At 32.3% G+C, this 20,274-nt stretch overlaps 1 protein-coding gene across 10 annotated transcripts in view; it reads right to left on the bottom strand.

The window, feature by feature from the left end:
• The window catches only part of LOC143230676 (uncharacterized), an 88,741-nt gene that overhangs the window by 18,421 nt on the left and 50,046 nt on the right, over positions 1–20,274 (bottom strand). For all 10 annotated transcript variants that reach the window (XR_013016592.1, XR_013016591.1, XM_076464630.1 and 7 more), the window contains 3 exons: positions 12,657–12,718; positions 3,501–3,580; positions 1,957–2,086 (listed from right to left, as the gene is read on the bottom strand). Coding sequence is in view for 8 of the 10 variants with exons in the window: in XM_076464630.1 (XP_076320745.1) it covers positions 1,957–2,086; positions 3,501–3,580; positions 12,657–12,718 (272 nt within the window). In the remaining 2 variants the exon portion in view is untranslated. The remainder of the gene's footprint in view (positions 1–1,956; positions 2,087–3,500; positions 3,581–12,656; positions 12,719–20,274) is intronic.

Below are 20,274 nucleotides of genomic sequence, written 5' to 3'. Positions count from 1 at the left end.
TTACCTCAGCTTTTAGCCAATCAATTTGTAAATGTAGTTTAACAGAAAAATAAAATTTAAGCTATAATCATATAATCATTAAATTGCTAGATATGAAAAATGTTGACTATTTCAAGAGAATATCAAACTTTAGCTGTGTTATGAAATCGAGGTCATTAAAAGAAGTTTACTAATAGTTCATATAATTATTAGGTTGAGGAATAATTCGTGAGCGTTTTTAAATAACTTCATTCAAGCATTACATGCAAGACTATACAATACTTCAATGCATGAACACATTACACCCAAAACATTTATTATGATACTTTATTTCATGTAATACCTAGGTATATAGTATGCATTGTTGTAAACGAAATTGCAAGAAATTAAATGCGAAAAGCAGATGGTGTCGAAAATGCTCGATTTTGTCCACTTGACATTCCATTTAATGAGCTGAAAATGAAAGCAAAAATTAAAGACATATGAAAATCAAACACACCATCTATTAGAGCAAAAAATTATCTACCAAATGACATGAAATATTTTGCGAAAGCGTTTCATTTATGAATATATTTTTTTAACTTGAAAAAACGCTCACGAATTATTCCTCAACCCAATAATATGTTCAGAAGACATCTTAAATCAACAATTTTTTAGCTTAATGCACACTACATAGAGGAAAAGAAATAAGAATTAACATTTGGTTTGAACTTGAAAATGTACATCATTTAGTATAAAGTAGGGGTAAATATTGAAGAAATTACAATCTGCATGAAGTTGGGTTAAGTGTTAAGACAGGTTTACACTAGCAAAGTACATCATCTTGTAGAAATTTTGTCAGTTGTTAAGACAAAAACTTACACCTACAGGCATGTTATCATCCAGAAAAAAAGCAAGTCAAGAGTTGTGACATATATTCACCTTCAATGAACATATCCTCACATGGGAAAGTGCAAGTTAAGTGTTAAAACAAGATGACACAATATATCATCTTGAAGAAAGTTGGACAGATATAAAAGACTGTTTAGTGTAGGTATTTTTAACTTGTTTATTTTGTGAGTGAATATTTCATTACTTTATTTTTTATGATAAAGGAATTAAAAACAATTATTTTAAAGGCAATAGTCATAAAAAGTTTGGTTGTATTACTCAGTAAGAATCACATGTGTGCATGTTTATAATTCACTGATGACAAGGTTATTGCATATCACACACAATTTATTAATGTCAAGGATACAGAGATTTCTAGAAGGCTTAAGTGATATATATAGCAGCAAGCAGATAAAAAAAATAGCAAAAGAGAGTAAAGTGACAGGAAGGAGAAATTTGGTTAAATGCCAAGTTAATTGTTGTGGGAGTGAAAGACCAGCTGATATATTAGAGTGAGATCAACAATTCTGTAAGAAAAAAGAAGATAAATAGTTTCATCTAAGGTTTTTTTAAAGTAATTGAACTAGCCTAAGTGGACTTTAACAGAAGGCAGATGATTCCTAGAAATAAAAAAAGGAGCAGATGATTTTTGAAGTACAAGTATGGTAACTTAATTACATGGACAGTGTGGTGACAGAAACAGAAAAAAAATATTTGAGCTTGTCAACTGAATTTTTAGGCCTAAGAGGCCTTAGCCCAACACACCTATATATAAACTTACATAATATATTCTAAGTACTTGACATTCATACTTACAAGAACAGGACATACATACAGGGAAAGGTAAGTCAGTTGTTAAGACAAGATTCACTCTCAAAGGGTATATCATCATCATGAAGAAGGTGAGTCAAGTGGTAGGACTAAGATTCACAATTGCAGGAAAAGGTACATCAAGTGTTAAAACAAAATTCACATTTACAGGGAATAACATAATCCAGAAGGTAAATAAAGTTTCAAGACAAAGATTAGTATTCACAGTGATATCATAATCCATGAAAAGGTTGGTCAAGTGTTAAAAACAACAAAAAGAGAGAGATTCACACTCACAGTGCATGTCATCTTCAGGTTGTTCAGCTTATTTTCAATTGATCCAATGGATTCTGCAAATGTAGCCTGAAACATAATGCAAGCCACCCTATCAGCATATACAGGAATTTGAGCTAACTCATAAAGGAATCTGAAAATAAGGAAATATGACATTTTTTACTGTACTTGTAAGGTAAGAAACTACTTATTATACAAGTGTTTACATGTAAGTTCAGTAGAAACTTGGCTCCTTTTTTCAATGTAATTTTTCTACTTCAGAAATTATATTTCACATTAGTATGGTATTCAAAATGTAACTGTATGTACAGTGTTAATTTAAATTTTAATCAAAGATAAAATCTGAAAACACATGAACACCTCAACTCTCTTTGCACAGCTTGTAAAAACAGATCAATGTTAAAATCTTTTAATTACTTCAGAAAAACTGCTTACACCTCAATCTTCTCAACGTGGTTTTAAAAGTGAATTAACATTAGAATCTTTTAATCACTTAAAAGAATGATTACTAACAAAACATTAACAACTTTTAAGTTATGTAACCATAAGTTTTACTTTTTGCAGTATCTGAAACACAAATAAGAGTTTAGAAAGAAAAATATTTGTTCATGTGTTAAGATTCATACAGCTTTTACAAAAACAATATTCTGATATTAGAGTTGACATAGGTTAAAAAAAGAAAGAGTTAGTGAAATTTATACTATTAAATCATTTATACAAAATAATAAAAAGATTATGTGCTACTTACCCACATTATTACACAAAAGAGGAAAAACTCAAAAAAAATATTCACTATATCATCCAATGCATTACTTTCAGTATGTTGAACTTAATACATTATATAATAAGATTTATACTATAACTTGAAAATTAGACAGTACATCAAGATTTAACGTATAGGACAAGTTGTGATTGGTTGAACGTAGATACATAATTCTTGTTGATGTTTGATACTAAACATTTAAAATTTAACTAACATCACAATGAGATCCTACATGTACATACTTGTACATTAACTATGCAGTGAACCAATGCTCTTATAGACATATTATCTTTGTTTGGTCAAGTACACACCTGTACATGGAATACCTCTACTGTGGATAATGAAAAATATCAAACCGTGAATTTGAGTGTTATAAGCTATCACGTTTATTACTGAGCAATCATGAAGCTGGAGTTATCTAAATAAACAAGTTACTTACTGTTCATTTGTAACCATAGAAGTTTCTAGTTTGATTGTGAATTAACCACAAGAGGGCTTGGATTATTTAAATACACAAGTTACTTACAGTTCAGGTTTAAAGACAAAAATGTTTAGTTTTGTTGTTACTCAGCCACCAGGAAGTTTGAATTATCTTTAAACACACAAGTTATTTCCTCTTTTCAGGTTTATCAAACAAAATAACTGGTTTGGCTGTGACTAAGCCACCTGGAAGTTTGAATTATCTTAACTCAACAGCTGTTAAAGACTATCAAGAGAGCTGTCTGCCTTTGTTTCAAATGATTCACCAGAGGGCTTGGCTTATCTAATCAATCAAAGTACTTACTGTTCAGGTTTATCAAGAGGAATATCTGGCTTGGTTGTGACATGATTTTTGATTAGTTCTATTTCCTCTGCAGATGGTCTCTGTAGAGAGAAACCAGTTACTGAGTTAAGAAAGAAAAATACTTTCATAATAAAATTGGAGTTAAAAAAATTATAAACTTTCTAATTCAAATCTATTCCATGTCATTTCTCCTCACAACTGTAAAGGGTATGGAAATAATAGTAAACACGATGCTTCTCGTTGCAAAGTAAAATTGAGTACCATCTTTAGTGAGACAGGGAATTAACAAAAACTTGACAACTTTACTGTGATCAATTTTAGTGTAATTGCCAAATTCACTTTTACTGTGTTTTGGCCTCAGATTCTTTTTAAAAAAGAGAGTGAGTATGCTTATCAACAGACTGAGACAACTCAATAAGATAAGTTGAGTAATGTGGACTTGCTTTAAAAATGCCAAGATTAAACAACTTAAACATAAACTAAGAAAGTTTTATATAATAGGAAAACATTATCAATTATTAAAGAATGTCATTTCAATATGACATGCATCTCTAAAATACGAGATCAACTGCCAGCCTTATTGCACTAAATAGAAGCTTTAATCTATTAATGAAATGTTTCTTACACACAATCATTTTCAATCTTCAATTGCAAGCATCTAAAAAAATTTATAATGATTTCTGCATTCCTTCATTAACAGCATGATAATGTATACTTTATCTGTTATCATTCATTAAGTTTGTTACTTTTATACTTGTTTGGAACCATTTGGACATTGATCCAATATACCTTGAATAATACATAGAATGTTTGAGTTCATACAGTATACAAGATATGTTTAGAGATAAAGTCTGAAAAAAATGCATTCAGGTTTTAAAATAATGTAGGGTTCCCATTGGTTTCATAAAATCACTTTCAAGCACTTTGCAGCTCCCTTCAGAGAATTGAAAGGACTAATGAACAGTTTAATAACAAATATATATAAATGTATGTTAAAAACTTTTAATCAGATGATGTTTCTTAGTTCATTACAAATAACTTTAACGTGTTAAACATTTAATTTGGTATGAAGCTAACAAATATCCAAACTTAAACAGAATAATGAAGTAAATTTTCATAAGCAATGAAATGTCTATTATAGTACATCTTTAATTTTAAAAGTCTTTCAATTAATTTTAAATTAATCAATTATAAACTGTTGCTTTAATTTTTGTAAGAATAAATATGCTGGTCTGTCATATTGACTTGGATAAAATAATAATCAAAAGGCTAAACTGTAAAAACCATGTGTGAAGATCTCTGTAAATTTCATACATTCCAAATACAGCTTATAAAATACCAGATGATTTGGTTACACTCGGTGTCTTTTTTATACTAGCTTCTATCAGTATTTTTATATCTTTCTTCAAATGACTAACAGCATTATTTGACTTACTTGACATGAATTGACACAGAAAACATTCAAGATTACTTGTATTTCTGTACCTCAGCAGAAACACTTCTCTTGTAGTTTCAATATTGTTTTCACCAACATCCTTGTACTTCCAGTCAAAACTGTATACCTTTGTCTCTAATAATCTTCTTCATTCTAAGGCCTCTTAATAATTTATCAGATGTAAGACTGAATCCATTTACTGTACTCTTTCAATAATGTTTTGTCATCTAAATCAAAGTTTGTAAGTGACACTGTCACTGCTTTTGTGCATTTCTTCTTCATGATATGCTCAACAAGAATATTTAATACAAGATTTAGATCAATTCCTAGACATGGAACCACTGGTTAATCAACTTCATATTTTGTAAGAAATGGTGCCACTTGTTTTTCAACCAATAGAAAGAACTATAGTTTCCATTTTCATCAATGGATCCTGAATTGCAAGTCTTACAGTTTTAAGATGTTGTGCTTACATTCAAAAGGTTTTTTTTTATTTTTATACCATTTACATACAATTGCTTATTTTCCCATATTTGCAAAACTCTTTCAATGAGGGGGATAATTTTACAACCACCTACATTTGCAGAAGCTGTGTAAAAAAGTTATAATTTTCTTATATTTAAACTGTACTTGTCTCCTCTCACAAGAGTAGCTTTTTTTGTTCATTTATATTTACACATACCACAAGCCTTCTGATCCCCCCTTTAGAATCAAGTGATTCCTTGTCTCATGTAAATCATCATGCATCATCTTTTCACCAATAGGAACACAGTAAACTCATGTGATGCAAATGACTCCCTCTATGTGCCTCTACCAAATTATCACTTTATAGTTCAGAAGAAAGTGGAAGCACCAGAAGTGTGTGGGGAGGAAGCATGAGAGAAGGGAAGTACCTATCAAAAATACCTTTTCAGTATAAGAAAATTATAATTTCCACAACAGTACTTCCCCCCAATAAATGGAAAGAAAAGACATATCCCCACAAAGTGTCCAAAGGATATCTCCATAGATGAGAGTCAGATCTCAGGAGAGGGACTGCACCACTTCTAAGCCAAGTATACTATTCACCCATGCTGGTATGTGCAAGGTATCAGGGTGCATAATGAGGGGAGCACATCAAAGTGAAAGGGAATATGGTAAGAATTTGATCATAATCAGAGAAAGATATTGTAACTAAATCCCACAACGAGAAAAGTAAGTAAAGCAGGAATGCACTCCCACGTGTAAAATGACTAAGGTATGGCAGATCATACTTCTTAAGTTGCCTACATCCAATCCCCCCTCCCCTCACAGGATACCAACATCTGCACAAGGGTAGGATAAGGATTGTACCATTTTCACCTCAAACCCAAAAATCAAGGAATTGAGAACAACTCTAATTCTCAGGATTCAGAAGAATTAGCTCTGACCTAGCGGTCAGGGAATTTGACATCCAGTATCAAAAGAACGTCTCATATGCAATCAACTACCCCAAACATGAAACACACTGGAACCTACCAAATAGCCATAACATTCCCAAAAGGAGAGAAAACAAGGGATAATCAACAATAGAACTGGAACAATCTTATGTAACACTGATGGAAAAAATCATGGAAGGAAGATAGCAACCCAAAACCTGTATAAGGACATTGCTGATTGGTTCAATATAAATACAACACCAGGCCACAGTATTCCAACAGCCATACAGTGGTAGGATGAAAGCTCCCAATCAAAGGAGTCAGTTGCATTTTTGATGGCTAAACTCCAGTGTAACTAATATCAGGATGCCACATCATGCAGCATTATAATGGTTCAACTTCTCTGGAGCCCATGTTTCATCTACATCAGCAGAACAAAACTGCACTACTCTCAATTGAATGGTTATAGCAATCTTTTAGCAGAACCCATTCAAGAGGGTGCCTTCATGGTCAGCCACCCTAGTTACTTAGAACTGAAGAGTAGGGTAAGGACTCCCACAGTCCAATTGAAGAAAGCAGGAGGAATTATGTAGTGAAGAATCTAAAAGGACATCATCACTGGAGACAGCACAATGGATGACCACTATTTTGAAAAGCAGATCAAACCAATTTATTCAATCAAGGCATGGTGAGGATGGGCAGCTATCCCCTTCTGCTTTATTCATGCAGTCCAGTGAGGGTATGGGTCCAGAACAGGCATATTTATAAAAAAAAAGAACATTGCAAGGTTATTCACCTACAAGTGATCTTGTAGAACACCTCATCTCACTGGTGAGCATTGCGAAAGCACTGAAGACAGCACAAATCAACATGGCTGCACAGTGTAGATTTTAATTGTAGAATACCTGGTCAGGCACCACTCCTCACAAAATGGAATCTAAATACTGTATAATGAAGCAAGGTTTCCTGAAAAAAAAATATAAATAGCAACTTACCCAGTCAGAATTGCATCAAAGTATGAAAAATGGTCACAGGTGGTAAATGAAAACCCAATCAGAAAGAAACTGTGATGTGGCATAGATAAAAGAACACACACATTAGGTGTAGTCCTTATGCCCAAATATAGAAATTGGTTGACAAAGATACCAGGGAAAAAGTAAGGATGTTGAATCTGATGAGAAGGCATCTAGAACAAAATCCAGGAAGAAGACAATAAAAGAAGGTAAGCCAAGGAGATCAAAAGCTTAACACAATTGGTGAGGGCAAAAGGAGAAAGATCTTGGATTGAGGAAAACTGGCTAAGCATAAACAGGTGGAGTGGGCAACACAGTATGAAGCCATATGGGCAACAGAACAACAAAGAGCATAGGCCATACATAAAAGTTAATCCAAACAGCCAATGATCGATGAGAACAAAGACCCATGGTCAAACAATTAAGGAAGAAACTCTGTCACCTAAGATACAAGAGTTCCATCTGCAAAATCTCTGACACATAGATTAACTGCAGAACATTTTCTATTTACATCAATAAACACTCACTTAAGAAGAGCAAATGGAACAAGTTAAAAGAAAGCTACCTGAAGTATAAACTTAATCTCCCTGCCAAGGACTGAATAAGGGCCAAGTGTGAAGATGAACGATGTGAATGTCTGGACAGCATACCAGAAAACAAAGTGGAAAAAGAAGGGTACGAGGCAAAGGTAAAGGTAGTGAAGGTAAAAGTTGGAGCTGGAGAAGTCATGGAAACCATGGTTGAGCTGTCCAATCAGAAGGACATAATACAGAATGGTAGAGATGAGGGAAATCACCCATGAAAATAAGAGGATGGGAGGAGGAACATACAGGAAACTGTGGGACCAATCCCAGTCAAAGGCATCAACAACAATCCTAGCTGGAAAAGAAGGCACATGATACCAAATAGAGGTAACTGGATGCTAAGTGATGTAGTAAAGAGATCTATGCGAGAAGAATCCCCCTGGAAGAGAAAGCCACTGGAAAACAGGAACTGAGAGACCAATCCAATGGATAGAATGTGTCAAAATAAGAAAAACTGCAGTCCAAGCAAGAGTATCTGAAACATGAAAGGATATGAATAATGTACAAGGAGATCCAAAGGAGCAGATCTAATATGTAAAAAAAGAAGAAGCACAAACAGGTACCACCCACTGGAGCAATCTGCCCCAACAAAGGGACAAGAGAAGAAAAGGAGTAGAGTTTAAAACACTACTAATAATGAAAAGAAATAAAAGAGCAGTGTCACACTTGATAATAATCCAAAAGGCAAAGTCAGTCATGGAAGGAGAGAATGAATATAAAATACCAAAAACCCCAACTGGGAGGAATGAAAGAAAAATATCCCTTGACAAACCCATAATGCAAACAAAACATCAAACAAAAGGAAACATGAAATATTGAAAGGTAGGAACAACAAATGACAAAAAAAAACAACAACAGAAATATGTCAAAAGAATTCTGCCTGAAATTAAACTAAGGTAAAATCGAAAGCCTGTAGAAGGTAAGACTTGAAAGTACTCAAAAGCAAAAAGAGACAAAAAGATCAGCACAGAAGATTTAAAGATATCTGCAAAACATTTCTGAAAATATATAAAGGAGATCTAGCAGACATCACAATAAAAATAGGGAAGATCAGGGACATGTATACCAGGGAAGCTTAATCAACTGGTATATAAGGAAAACTACAAAGAATAATTATGAACTGTAATGTAATTTAGTATGTTATGGAATCCAAATAATTACAGATAATAACACTAACAAAAACATCTTATCTTATTATGAAGATAATTTGGTGGACTGTATGGTAAAAGATGGACTATAAAACATGAGGTGAGATCCAATAAAAGTCCAGACAGTAGACAATCAAACTTCTTATGAAATAATATAGAAACTGTCTGTGGAGGAACATGAATGAAAGCCCTTATAAACGAGCAAAAGAACATGGGATCTCCATTCTGGAAATAGAGACTACATAATGGAACAAAGAATCAAACACTTAAAATACTGAAATGGAAGAAGGCTATCAAGGTTTTTGTCTACCTGAACAGGGTTATAGTCTATAGGAACAATTGTGGGCAATAAGCAAAGAAAGAAGCCAACCATTTTAACATTCAATCTCCTAGAGGATAACCACTGATATAGACCCATGCTGGGTTCTTGCAAAGATAGCCTGTGAGATAGCTCTAATCATGGGCACAACCCTTGAAATAATATCAATAGCTTTGGAATGTGACTGGAATACACTTGGATAAGTGGAGAAAAATCTCAAACTGGGCAATAAGCAAAGAAAGAAGCCAACCATTTTAACATTCAATCTCCTAGAGGATAACCACTGATATAGACCCATGCTGGGTTCTTGCAAAGATAGCCTGTGAGATAGCTCTAATCATGGGCACAACCCTTGAAATAATATCAATAGCTTTGGAATGTGACTGGAATACACTGGGATAAGTGGAGAAAAATCTCAAACTTCAGAAAAACTGAAAGTTATAATAAATACAGACCACTTTGTCAACATACTAAATATGAAGATGAAACAGTAAAGACTGACAGAAAAAAAAATGTCCAAGTACAAGCACTGTCAAACAAGGTGATAATTTGGAAGAGGCACATAGAGGGAATTGTATGCATCACCCAAGTGTACTATGCTCCTATTGTTGGAAAGATAGTGCATGATGATTTACATGAGAGACATGATGGAATAACTTGATTCCAGTAGGGAGAAGCAGAAGGCTTGTGATATGCATAAATAAAAAAGTTTGCATATAATGGGGCAGCAATGAAAAAAATAGTTAATCTTGTGAGGAAAGGGAATTACCAATTGGAAATATATTTCCAGTACAGGAAAATTATAAAATGCTGCAAATGTAAAAGTTTACAAAACAATCCCCCTTACTGGGAGAACTTTGTAAGTATGGAAAAATAAAAAAAAGTATGTATAAGTACCTTATCAAAAATTGCTGATTTGGTAAATGTTGTAAAGTCCTCCCATCTAGCTGAGGTATGTTTAAAAAGAGCAAAACATCCAAGACATCCTACTTCATAGTCACTGGTCCAGTCATCAGCATCCAATACACAATATGTAATCCATAAGACTCTGTCTTGAACTTGCACTTGAAGCCTTTTTACATTTGTTCCTGTACAGTTTAAATTTAATTTGTGCTGGTTTACCCATCAAGAGCTGTATATATATATTTTATAACACAGAACCAACATCAAACTGCATTACAAAACACATCTGATCCCACAGTCATAAGTAAATATAATCATTTGTCTCGAGATTTTTTTGTTCCAGCTTTCATTAGAAAGCAAGACAAACTCATCAGTTGCAAGGGAAAAGATTTATACATACATTTATTAAAGTGATCCAGATGCATGGAATTTACAAGGCATTTAAAATTTTTTAAACCAGGTACATTTATCTCTCATACTCAATGTTGTCAAAGAATGCAAGTCCAAGAAGAGAAGAGGTTAGATCATGTCAAGATGTATGCCTACTAATAAATGGTCTAATATATTCAGGAGACAGCTAGAATGTGAGATCTATCCACATTTAATTAACTTTATGAAAATAAGCATAAATAAAAGTCTCAATAATTATGTTTCTCTTTTGTTTTCTCTTTCAAAAATTCAAGGAAGCTTGATGCTGAACCAAATGTTTTAAAGTACCTTGATTTATTTTCCTTCATATTTAAAAGCTCTGGCTACCTTGCTGCTTGGAAACATAGAGGAAAGTATGGTAGACATCTTTTCTTGCAACTTGTAGGAATGATGACTGCATATACTATATGTCTACTTCATTTCTGCATTTACAGATATACCTTTAAGTTCTTTTTTTTATTAACAATAAGGTTATTCAGTCCAGGATTCATACAGGTACCCAGGACTATGTTTATAGCCTACAATTCTTCATTGCCTCTGATCAGGATTAGGTCAAGGCCTATCAAAGAACTCTCAATATAACAGTTATTTCACTTTTTAATTTCTTTAATAACTGCAAATTTCAACATCTGATGTGTTTTTTCTGTGCACTTTCACCCATCCCATTTATGTCTAATGTTTTCCTAGAAACTTTGAAAATTGCCTTGTGCTTAATACATTTACAGCACTGAACACACCTAACAATACTGTTCATTAGAGAACCATGCATTGTTAAAGACACACTTTTCCCATTTCTCCAGTGCATTAAGTCTTAGCCTATAATATGAAAACATCTTATTTATGATTATGATTCACACAAGATTCACACACTTATCATGCATTCAACAGCATATGTCCAAAAATGGCAGTTTGTGAAGTTGTAAAATGAGTTAAGCTCATGTAACACTTTTACTTACGTACTTTTGACCTACTTTAATAAGATTCAGCATCTAAATAAATTTTAAGTTCCTTTTAAGTAATACTTTTACTTGCATACTTTTGACCTGCTTTAATAAGATTCAGTGTCTAAAATCAACTATCTTTAAGTTGCTTTTAATATTCCTCAGCAAAATTAATAGCTTCAATTTAACTACGTGAACAATCTGTATTATTAATTTCTGGCAGTTTTTATCGGCTTGATCTAATTCATAATACTTCTTAACGGAGTAAAGTATAACACTGGAAGATGGAATGGGCAGGAAGCACATTCTTATCTCATTGCTAAGCTGAAGATACTTAATAATGCTTAAAATTGCTGACCCCTGTTCAGGTTGCATCTTCTGTTATCTCTTTTAACTATAAAATTAAAAAATTTGTTGCATTAACTAGAACCAAAATTTACATATTTAATATAATTTCAAGCTACAATCTTGAAATAAGTAAGGACATGATCAAAATTTTGTGAGGAATATTGGTAGCTCTTTCTACAAAGAAAAAAAACAACATGAAAACATGAGAGTCTAATGCTTTATTGTAATAGGAAAAGAGTAAATGACTGGAGATGATATTTGATAATTCAAGATGTTAGAGAAATATGGACAGATAAGACTGTAACAGGTTTACTTGTCTAAACCAAAGGAAATTTAAATCACAAATAAATAATACAAGCTGAGCATCTGAAACACTTAGGAGAATAGCCAATGCTTATTCTCTTGAGAATATTTTTCTAAAGGTCAGAAGACAGGGACACATTTTTTAATAGCAGAAGATCATCAAAAATCTTTTTGGGTCATTGTTGTTTTTTGTTTGAAGAATTACCAGTAACATCAAAACACAGTCTGACATATAAAGATTACAAATAAGGATTACATAGTTATTTATACTTAGTATTTTGTAAAATATTTCAAGGTTTATGTTCTAGTGTCATAGATTAGAACGGTCATACGTACCACTTCATAAACTGCTTGCAGCGTGTCTACATCCACAACTGAGGTATCAAAGTTATAGACAGCTGTAACATAAGACATTCCTATTTTATTATGTCAACTGCTTACACTTAAAACCAAAAATCATAACGTCTTTTTTTATATTGCTTTGTCCACAAGGTTACTACACAATAATGTTCTTTATTTTTTGTCCAAATGGTTACCACACATTCACGGTTTTTATATTTTCTGCCCACAAGAATAATCACACAATAATGATGTTTGTACTTGTTGTCTACAAGATTTCCACCCAATTACAAAATTATTGTCTTTATATTCACCCACATAAAGGGTTATCACACCCATGATATTTGTATCCATCTAGCAAAAGGTTACCACACAACTCCAGATCATGGTATTCAAATGTCTAAAATGTTAATACTCCATTCATCACCTTTGCAGTAAGCTAAAGTGTTTGTATCCGATCATCTATAAGGTGAATACGCTTTTGTGTCTGATCAGTTATACTTTTAACATCTCGTACCCTTTTTAAATACCTTTCTATGCATGTTACAAAGTGTGAAAACTTATGTTCAGAATTTAATTAAACCAATTTACTATTCAATTACCAAATTTCAATGAAATTAGCATTATCACATGTTATAATTCAAAGTTTTATATCATCTAAGTTATTACTACTTTATTTCAAAAGAAATCTTTGAAAAACAATTACGTCTTCAGTTTTGTGTGATATACATACAGTTGAAATATTTTAAATTTGATTGCTACTTTTCTTTACAGCTTACTCACAGTACCTCTTCAACAGTCTAGAATAGCTTCTACTCTCTTAGATCACATTCTATAGTAACCTGCTACTAAAGCAACATTCTTTTGTAGCCTTAAATGAGATGCTTATAATCAAGAGAAGGAGCAGATTTCTCAATTAGTCTCTCCTGGCTAGAAAGCAAGTAATAAATTATTTTTCAAATAACAAACAAATTCTGCTCTACATCTGTTGTTGAAACCCCTGTCCTTAGAAGTTGGCTATTTTTTTATCTTATACACATTAGTTTAATAGACACTTAAATTGCATTTTGGTTTTACTTTTATAATTTAGTTTATTATGTACTACTCATGTTTTAAAATTTATATTTGAAAGGATTAATAATTATTTAAATTTTTCTCGTCATCCCTTTCCTGGTCATGCATCTTAAAAAGAGGCAAGAGAAAAGTGGACTCTCTACTGATCATAACATTATATCTCATGTAGGGATCAGTGGAAAGCTGTAGACATAAATAATAAGAGATAAAGGGGTCAGAAAGGAAAAGTATAACATTTGTGAAAAGGTAAAGAAAAAAAAATGACCCAAATAAGATATTTTAAACTTATTTAACAAAGAGATAAAATTTAAGCACATATTTCCATTTCTTAATTTTAAATATTTCAGTGCATTGTATGTTGATAATAGCTAAAGTTAGTGATATGGTAGAAAAAAATGGAAAATAAAGTATAAACATTTACCTTAATGTAAGATTAAACTTATTGCCATGTCATAGGTCAAAAGCCATGTCATTTCATGTTTGTTGGCTCACATTCAAAATGTTATTAAATTACAGATTTATGATTGTACAGTCAATAAGTTTAGTATGATCCATTAGTTAATTTCTTAATTCAAAGTAAATACTAAAAAAAGCCTAAAAAATTATTTGTGTGTGTCATGTGATATGATGAATGCAGCATTGATTCATATTAGATGCTTATTATGTCCAAATACAAAATCTACAGTCAATAAGTTTAATATGATCCATTAGTTAATTTCTTAATTCAGAAGTAAATAATAAAAAAAACCTAAAAAATTTATTTGTGTGCATCATGTGATATGTTGAATGCAATGTTGATTCACATTAGATGCTTATGATGTCCAAATACAAAATCTACAGTTTCTAACAAATTAGGAACTCAAATTACTGACAATTACAAGCTAGAATATAAATTAAGAACCTCCTATTTTTTCTAATTACTGAGATATTTCTACATTTACTGAATCAAACATAGTGGCTCCACCCAACCTTTTTTCATTTTTTGAAATGTTTTTACCTATTTCTGCCTATGCCATGTGAATAACTAATCGAAAGTTCAGAATGTACCCTACATGGTTCTCTGAGCCTTTGCAAAGTATTTACATAGAAAAAACCCTTTTATTTTCAGATTTTAAGTGATAAGGTAGGACTTCAGTCACCTCAAAATTTTACAGTTCCTAAATTTAGACCCAAATAAAGCTAAGTTACTAAGCTTGATAAATTATAGTGGAATTCTATGGTATTTATACAGGAATTAAAATTTTTTTGTTAGTATTAAAATGTATCCATAATACCTAAAACAAAATTATTTCCTTTCACATCCTCCACATGCAAAATTTGATAAGGCTTAGCAACCTATGGCAAGCAGCAAACAAGTGCATGTTCATAACTAGAAGAAATAACTGTTTGCCGTACTTCTTTATAACTATTCAATGCTTTACAAAAATTAGGTTTAAGAACTTATTTCTAATTAGTAATAATGTATATACATATACAATGTATTATAACTAAAATGTTACTGTACAAAATACTAGTCTACTAAAGCAAAGCACAGATGAAAGATTAGTATAACAACAAATATATATATATATATATATAATGTTATGACATTTAAGTTACTTAGAGTAAACACTTCTGTTTTTGAGTTAATTCATGGTCATTCTAGAACAGATACAAAAATATTTACTTTTCAAATTTTTAAGATGGTTACAAGGCCAGTCAAATTGACCTAACCTATACACAGATACAGTACTAAAAATAACAGGTAAAATATGAAGTTTTTTTTTTTAATTTGACAATTATGAAAATTTTGCACGTAAAATTCGTAAATTTTCTTCAACAAAAGTATCTTTACTTTTAAAATCAAAATTACTTTGTATGTGTTACCATTGTAAAAAAAACAACAAAAGCATGATTAAACATTGTAAAACAACTCTGATATTTTGCATACAAAATCTTTTTAATATTTTCTAATAATTAGCAAAATTTTGTAATGATATGCATACATTACAAGAAATCATAGTATAATTACTCTCATGGATACATTTGTGGGTACAAGCTTAGTGGATCCCACCCAACCCATAATGTTAGAGTTAAGTAAAATGAGTAATATAATAAAAATGTTTCATGAGGCACACATGCAAGCAGCTCATGGGTAACATAATTCGATGGCATAGCATAAGCTGCACTTTTCCCAAGTGATTTACAACTTATACATAATGCGTGAACATTAGTTAGGCACAGTTCAAAGCTCAATAAAATTAAATTATAAGTAGACATATTATTATGAGTTTAAAGCTACTTAAGATAAACACATGTAGTTTAACATTATAATATGAATCCATTCTAGAAAGAAAAAAAAAGGTTAACTTAGATTTTTATTCTTTTTTAGTTATGAGGTTGGTCAAATCCTTGTATATAGTTAAGGAAGAGAAAATAACAGATAAAATATAACATTTCAGATGTATTTCGAAGGTTTTAAAGATTATACAAATAAAATAACAGATTTTTGAAATGAAAAAAAAATTTTTAATCTTAACTTGAAAATCATTTTGCACATGGACCATTCAAAATAAAGTGTTGAAACACATGTTGAGTGTTTGCATTATAACTTTTGATACAGCATATATACTTTTACAAAATTTGGAAGACTTTTAGTAAAGATTACAAATATTTTGTAAACAAAAAAGTCAGATTTTTAATGAAATATTTTTGTTAAAGATTTGTTTGTGACAATATAGCCTGTTTCCTTACTAGTCTGAGTGCAGAGTTATTTCATATTATGATTAAAAAAAAACCTATTTTTGTCCCAAAAATCTCAAATATTATTTTTGTAAACTCGAAAACTTCCTAAATACATTTCAAATGTGAATTTTCAGGAAAATTTATATTTTTTGTTATTTTTACTCTAAATATGTGGGGTCTTAATCAACCTTGTATCTACCATAAAAAACTGGGAAGTAAATATTATGCTTTTTTATGCTAGAATTATAATACAAAAATACAAATGATTAGTCTATGTAGCTTAAATCTCACAGCACTATATATAAACATATATATTTATTACTTTCTATTATACTGAGCTTCCAGTCATGCCTACCACCTACCTAACATTACAAAGCTTGCATTGACACGGTGCATATGCACTCAGTTCACATATCCAGTGTTACAAAACTGACCATCAGTCTTCCCTCTCTTGGCTATGTTTTAGTGGACTAGTATTTTGTAATATACAATCACATTTCATTTCTCACACTGTGCGTGTAGATTATTACTATTTAGAACTCAATTGAACTTATTTTTCTTAAAATATAGAAAAGTAAATCAAATATCTCATCTTGCTATGACCTTTGTACTAGTTTGCTGCTGGACATAGGTTGCTAAGCCTTTTAAAATTTCACACATGGAGAATATCAAACAAATTTTTTATGTTTTATTTATATATACAGTTGAATAACTAAAAACCATAAACTACACTGATACCATAGAATTCCACTATAATTTATGAAACTTAGAAACTAAAATTTATCTAGATTTAAAAAATATGAATCTTTGAGAAGACTAAAGATAACACTTACCTCAATGAAATCTTGGATTGAAAGAGTATTGTAGTATTTTTAAAGATTAAAATGATGGGAAAAAAACAGTTGGGACATTCTAAGCTGTTGATTGGTTATTCAAATGCTATATACTGGAGTATATAATGGACCTTTTCAAAAAATGGAATGAGTTGAATAGGGCCACTGTGTATGATTTAGTACATATGTCATATCTCAGGAAAATAAAAAGATAAGAGTTCCTAATTTGTATAAAACTACACTTAGTATTTTTACATCACAAACATCTAATTTTAAACAGTGCTGTAATTAATATAACAAATAATCCACTAAAATCTATACTTAGGTGTGTTCTTTTAATATTTACTTTTAATTTAAGAAATTAACTCATATATAATATTAAATATTAAAGTTTGAATTATAATCTAAAATTTCAATCAAACTTATTGACCTAAATTCATAAAATTGTAGTTAAATAAAATTTTGAATGCAAATCAACAAATGCAATGGCATGGCTTTTGAACCCTGACCCATTGTAAAAGGATTAAAGAGCTAGCACACAAATCATGGTTTTTGTATCCAGTAAATGAAAGGATTGTCATATCACTTATGGTATTAGTATCCAATCAGCTGTTGTTGTTGTTTAGCATTTTATGGTGCAAAGCAACTAGGCTATCTGCAAACAACCAGTAAAAAAAAAACAACAGTAAAATATTACAAAGTGTAAAAGGAAATTAAGTTAAAACAAAAACAGTGGTCCAATGTCAGATAAAAATGTAAATAGAATTGAAAAGGTCAAAGGCCCTTTAAAAAACTAAAAACGTGCATAAGGTGGACAGTGTCACCATCATGAATGACACTATCCAACATCAAGGGAAAACCCATGGTAAAAACATGTCTAAAATGATGCCATCGCTCGTGGTCCTAGGGACAGCATGAGCATTACAGTAAAATCTGAACTACTGTAACTTAGGTGTCACACAGAACAAAGTTTAAAAAATCAGTCCCAGATAAAAGAAATGACGAGTTAAAAAACTGTGTCCAATGCATAGTTAGTTGTGACAACTTCCTCCTTCTGATCCTTATGAATACAAGACAGCCAAAGCCCAACAGAAGGTTTCATCTGGTAAAGGTTGTTATCACATAACTCACAAGTGGCACAGAGACAAACCTTGAATACAGCATATAACAGGCATGGAAGTGATAGCAACAGAGCAGACAGACTTAGCTGAGGTGTCAGAAAGCTCATTTCAGTGAATACTGACATGACCTAGTATCCAGAGAAACTGAATAGAAGTACATGATAAAGAGAATTGGGCCAGTCAGTTTTCAATATTGATTAGAATAGGGTAAGATTTAATGTGAAGGTGGTCCACAGTGGAGCTCTGTCATCGAAACCCACACTGGGTGGGTGAGAGGAGATTTTTTTTTATTTGAGGAACCAAACAAAACAAGTATTAATGATCCTCTCTAAGATCTAACAAAGATGGCTCATCAAAACAATTGGATGATAGTTTGAAGGAATCTTGGGGTCCTTCCTGGGATTAGAAAAAGGAGGACAATAGCTTGGCACCAAGCATCAGGAAAAGCATTCTCCTGCTATATCTAGCTAAAAAGAATCAGAAGAATAACAAGAAAGACAGGAGAGAGATAGCACATCATCTCATAGTGAGTATCATCACGTCTGACTGATGTACTCATAGACCAATGAAGAGCAAGCTTGAGTTCCACCAGTGTAAAGGTCATAGAACTGATCAAACCAAGATGAAAGAGGTGATCACTTTGCTTAAGTCTTGATGGCTTAAAAGGTGAGAGATGAAGCAGAAGTGCTAAATGTATAAGAAGAGCTTTCACCAAGAGTATCAGCAACTCCCTGACCATCATAGAGCAAGATCGAAGGGGGTGGAAGTATACTGCCGACTGACATTCCAAATCTTGTCTCATATGGCTTTGGAAATGACGGTAAAAGAGATGCTAGTTGTATATTTAATGCAAGATTCCTTCTGGCTTTGACCTCTTACCTATCAAGCATGTGCACAGGCCCACTGAAAAGTGTTGCAGGTTAAAAGTGTGGGATATCTACAAAAGGTATCCCAGACCCAGTTTTTGATCCTTCTGTGCTATGTTGGCATGCAGGATTCCACCATGGATAAAAATACCATGAAAAACATGTCAAGGGTTTAGAAACACATTGAGTAGCTGCTTGGACAATATAGTCAGTTACTGCTACCATATTGTTGTCTCTCAATAACAGGATTAAGTGCCAAGAGAGCAGCAAAAGAGGGTGAGTATGCCTAGTACAGCTTTCATCGAAACACACAGGTCAGGTGGCGGTCTCTCTCAAAATGACCACTGCCCCATGGGTCACTGTCAACCCTCCAAGAAAGGTGAGAGAAAAGTGAAGGGGAGCAGAGAAAGATCAACAGCAGAAAAAGACTGACTAAGTGCATGAAAATAAGTAAAAGAACCAGTACTGAAGAGAGAAAGGTTGTGATCTACAAGAATAACTCTATGAAACAACTCCTCCCATCAATCTCAGCATCATTCTATAGGGGATTATGTCCATCAAAATCCCCAAGGATTGAAAAGAGAGACAGTAACTGTTCAATAAGGGCATCAAGGTCTGAATGATTATAGGTCTATCCAGGAGAAAGATAGAGAGAACAAATAATGATGGTATGGCCTAAGGAAACATAGATAGCTAGGACCTGCAAGGGTGTATCAAGTGGCAAAGACAGGGCAGGCACATGCTGATTGACCAGCAGTGCCATCCCTCCATCACACAACCTATCATTTCTGTACAAAAAAAACTGCCAAAAGGTGACAGCATTGGCAGGTTTTAGAAATGTTTCCTGTACACAGACACACACACAGGATGATAAGAATCAATCAAATCCTTAATGTCATCTCATTCAAATGAAAATCCCAACAGTTCCTCTGTATCATAGTGGCCATTTTTATTCATGTGAAGGAGAACTGGGTGGAGAGCCCTCCTGTTTTCAACC

This window comes from Tachypleus tridentatus, chromosome 10 (assembly GCF_004210375.1).
Source record: "Tachypleus tridentatus isolate NWPU-2018 chromosome 10, ASM421037v1, whole genome shotgun sequence".
Lineage (NCBI taxonomy): Eukaryota > Metazoa > Arthropoda > Merostomata > Xiphosura > Limulidae > Tachypleus > Tachypleus tridentatus.
This window is presented reverse-complemented; position numbering and strand designations above follow the sequence as displayed.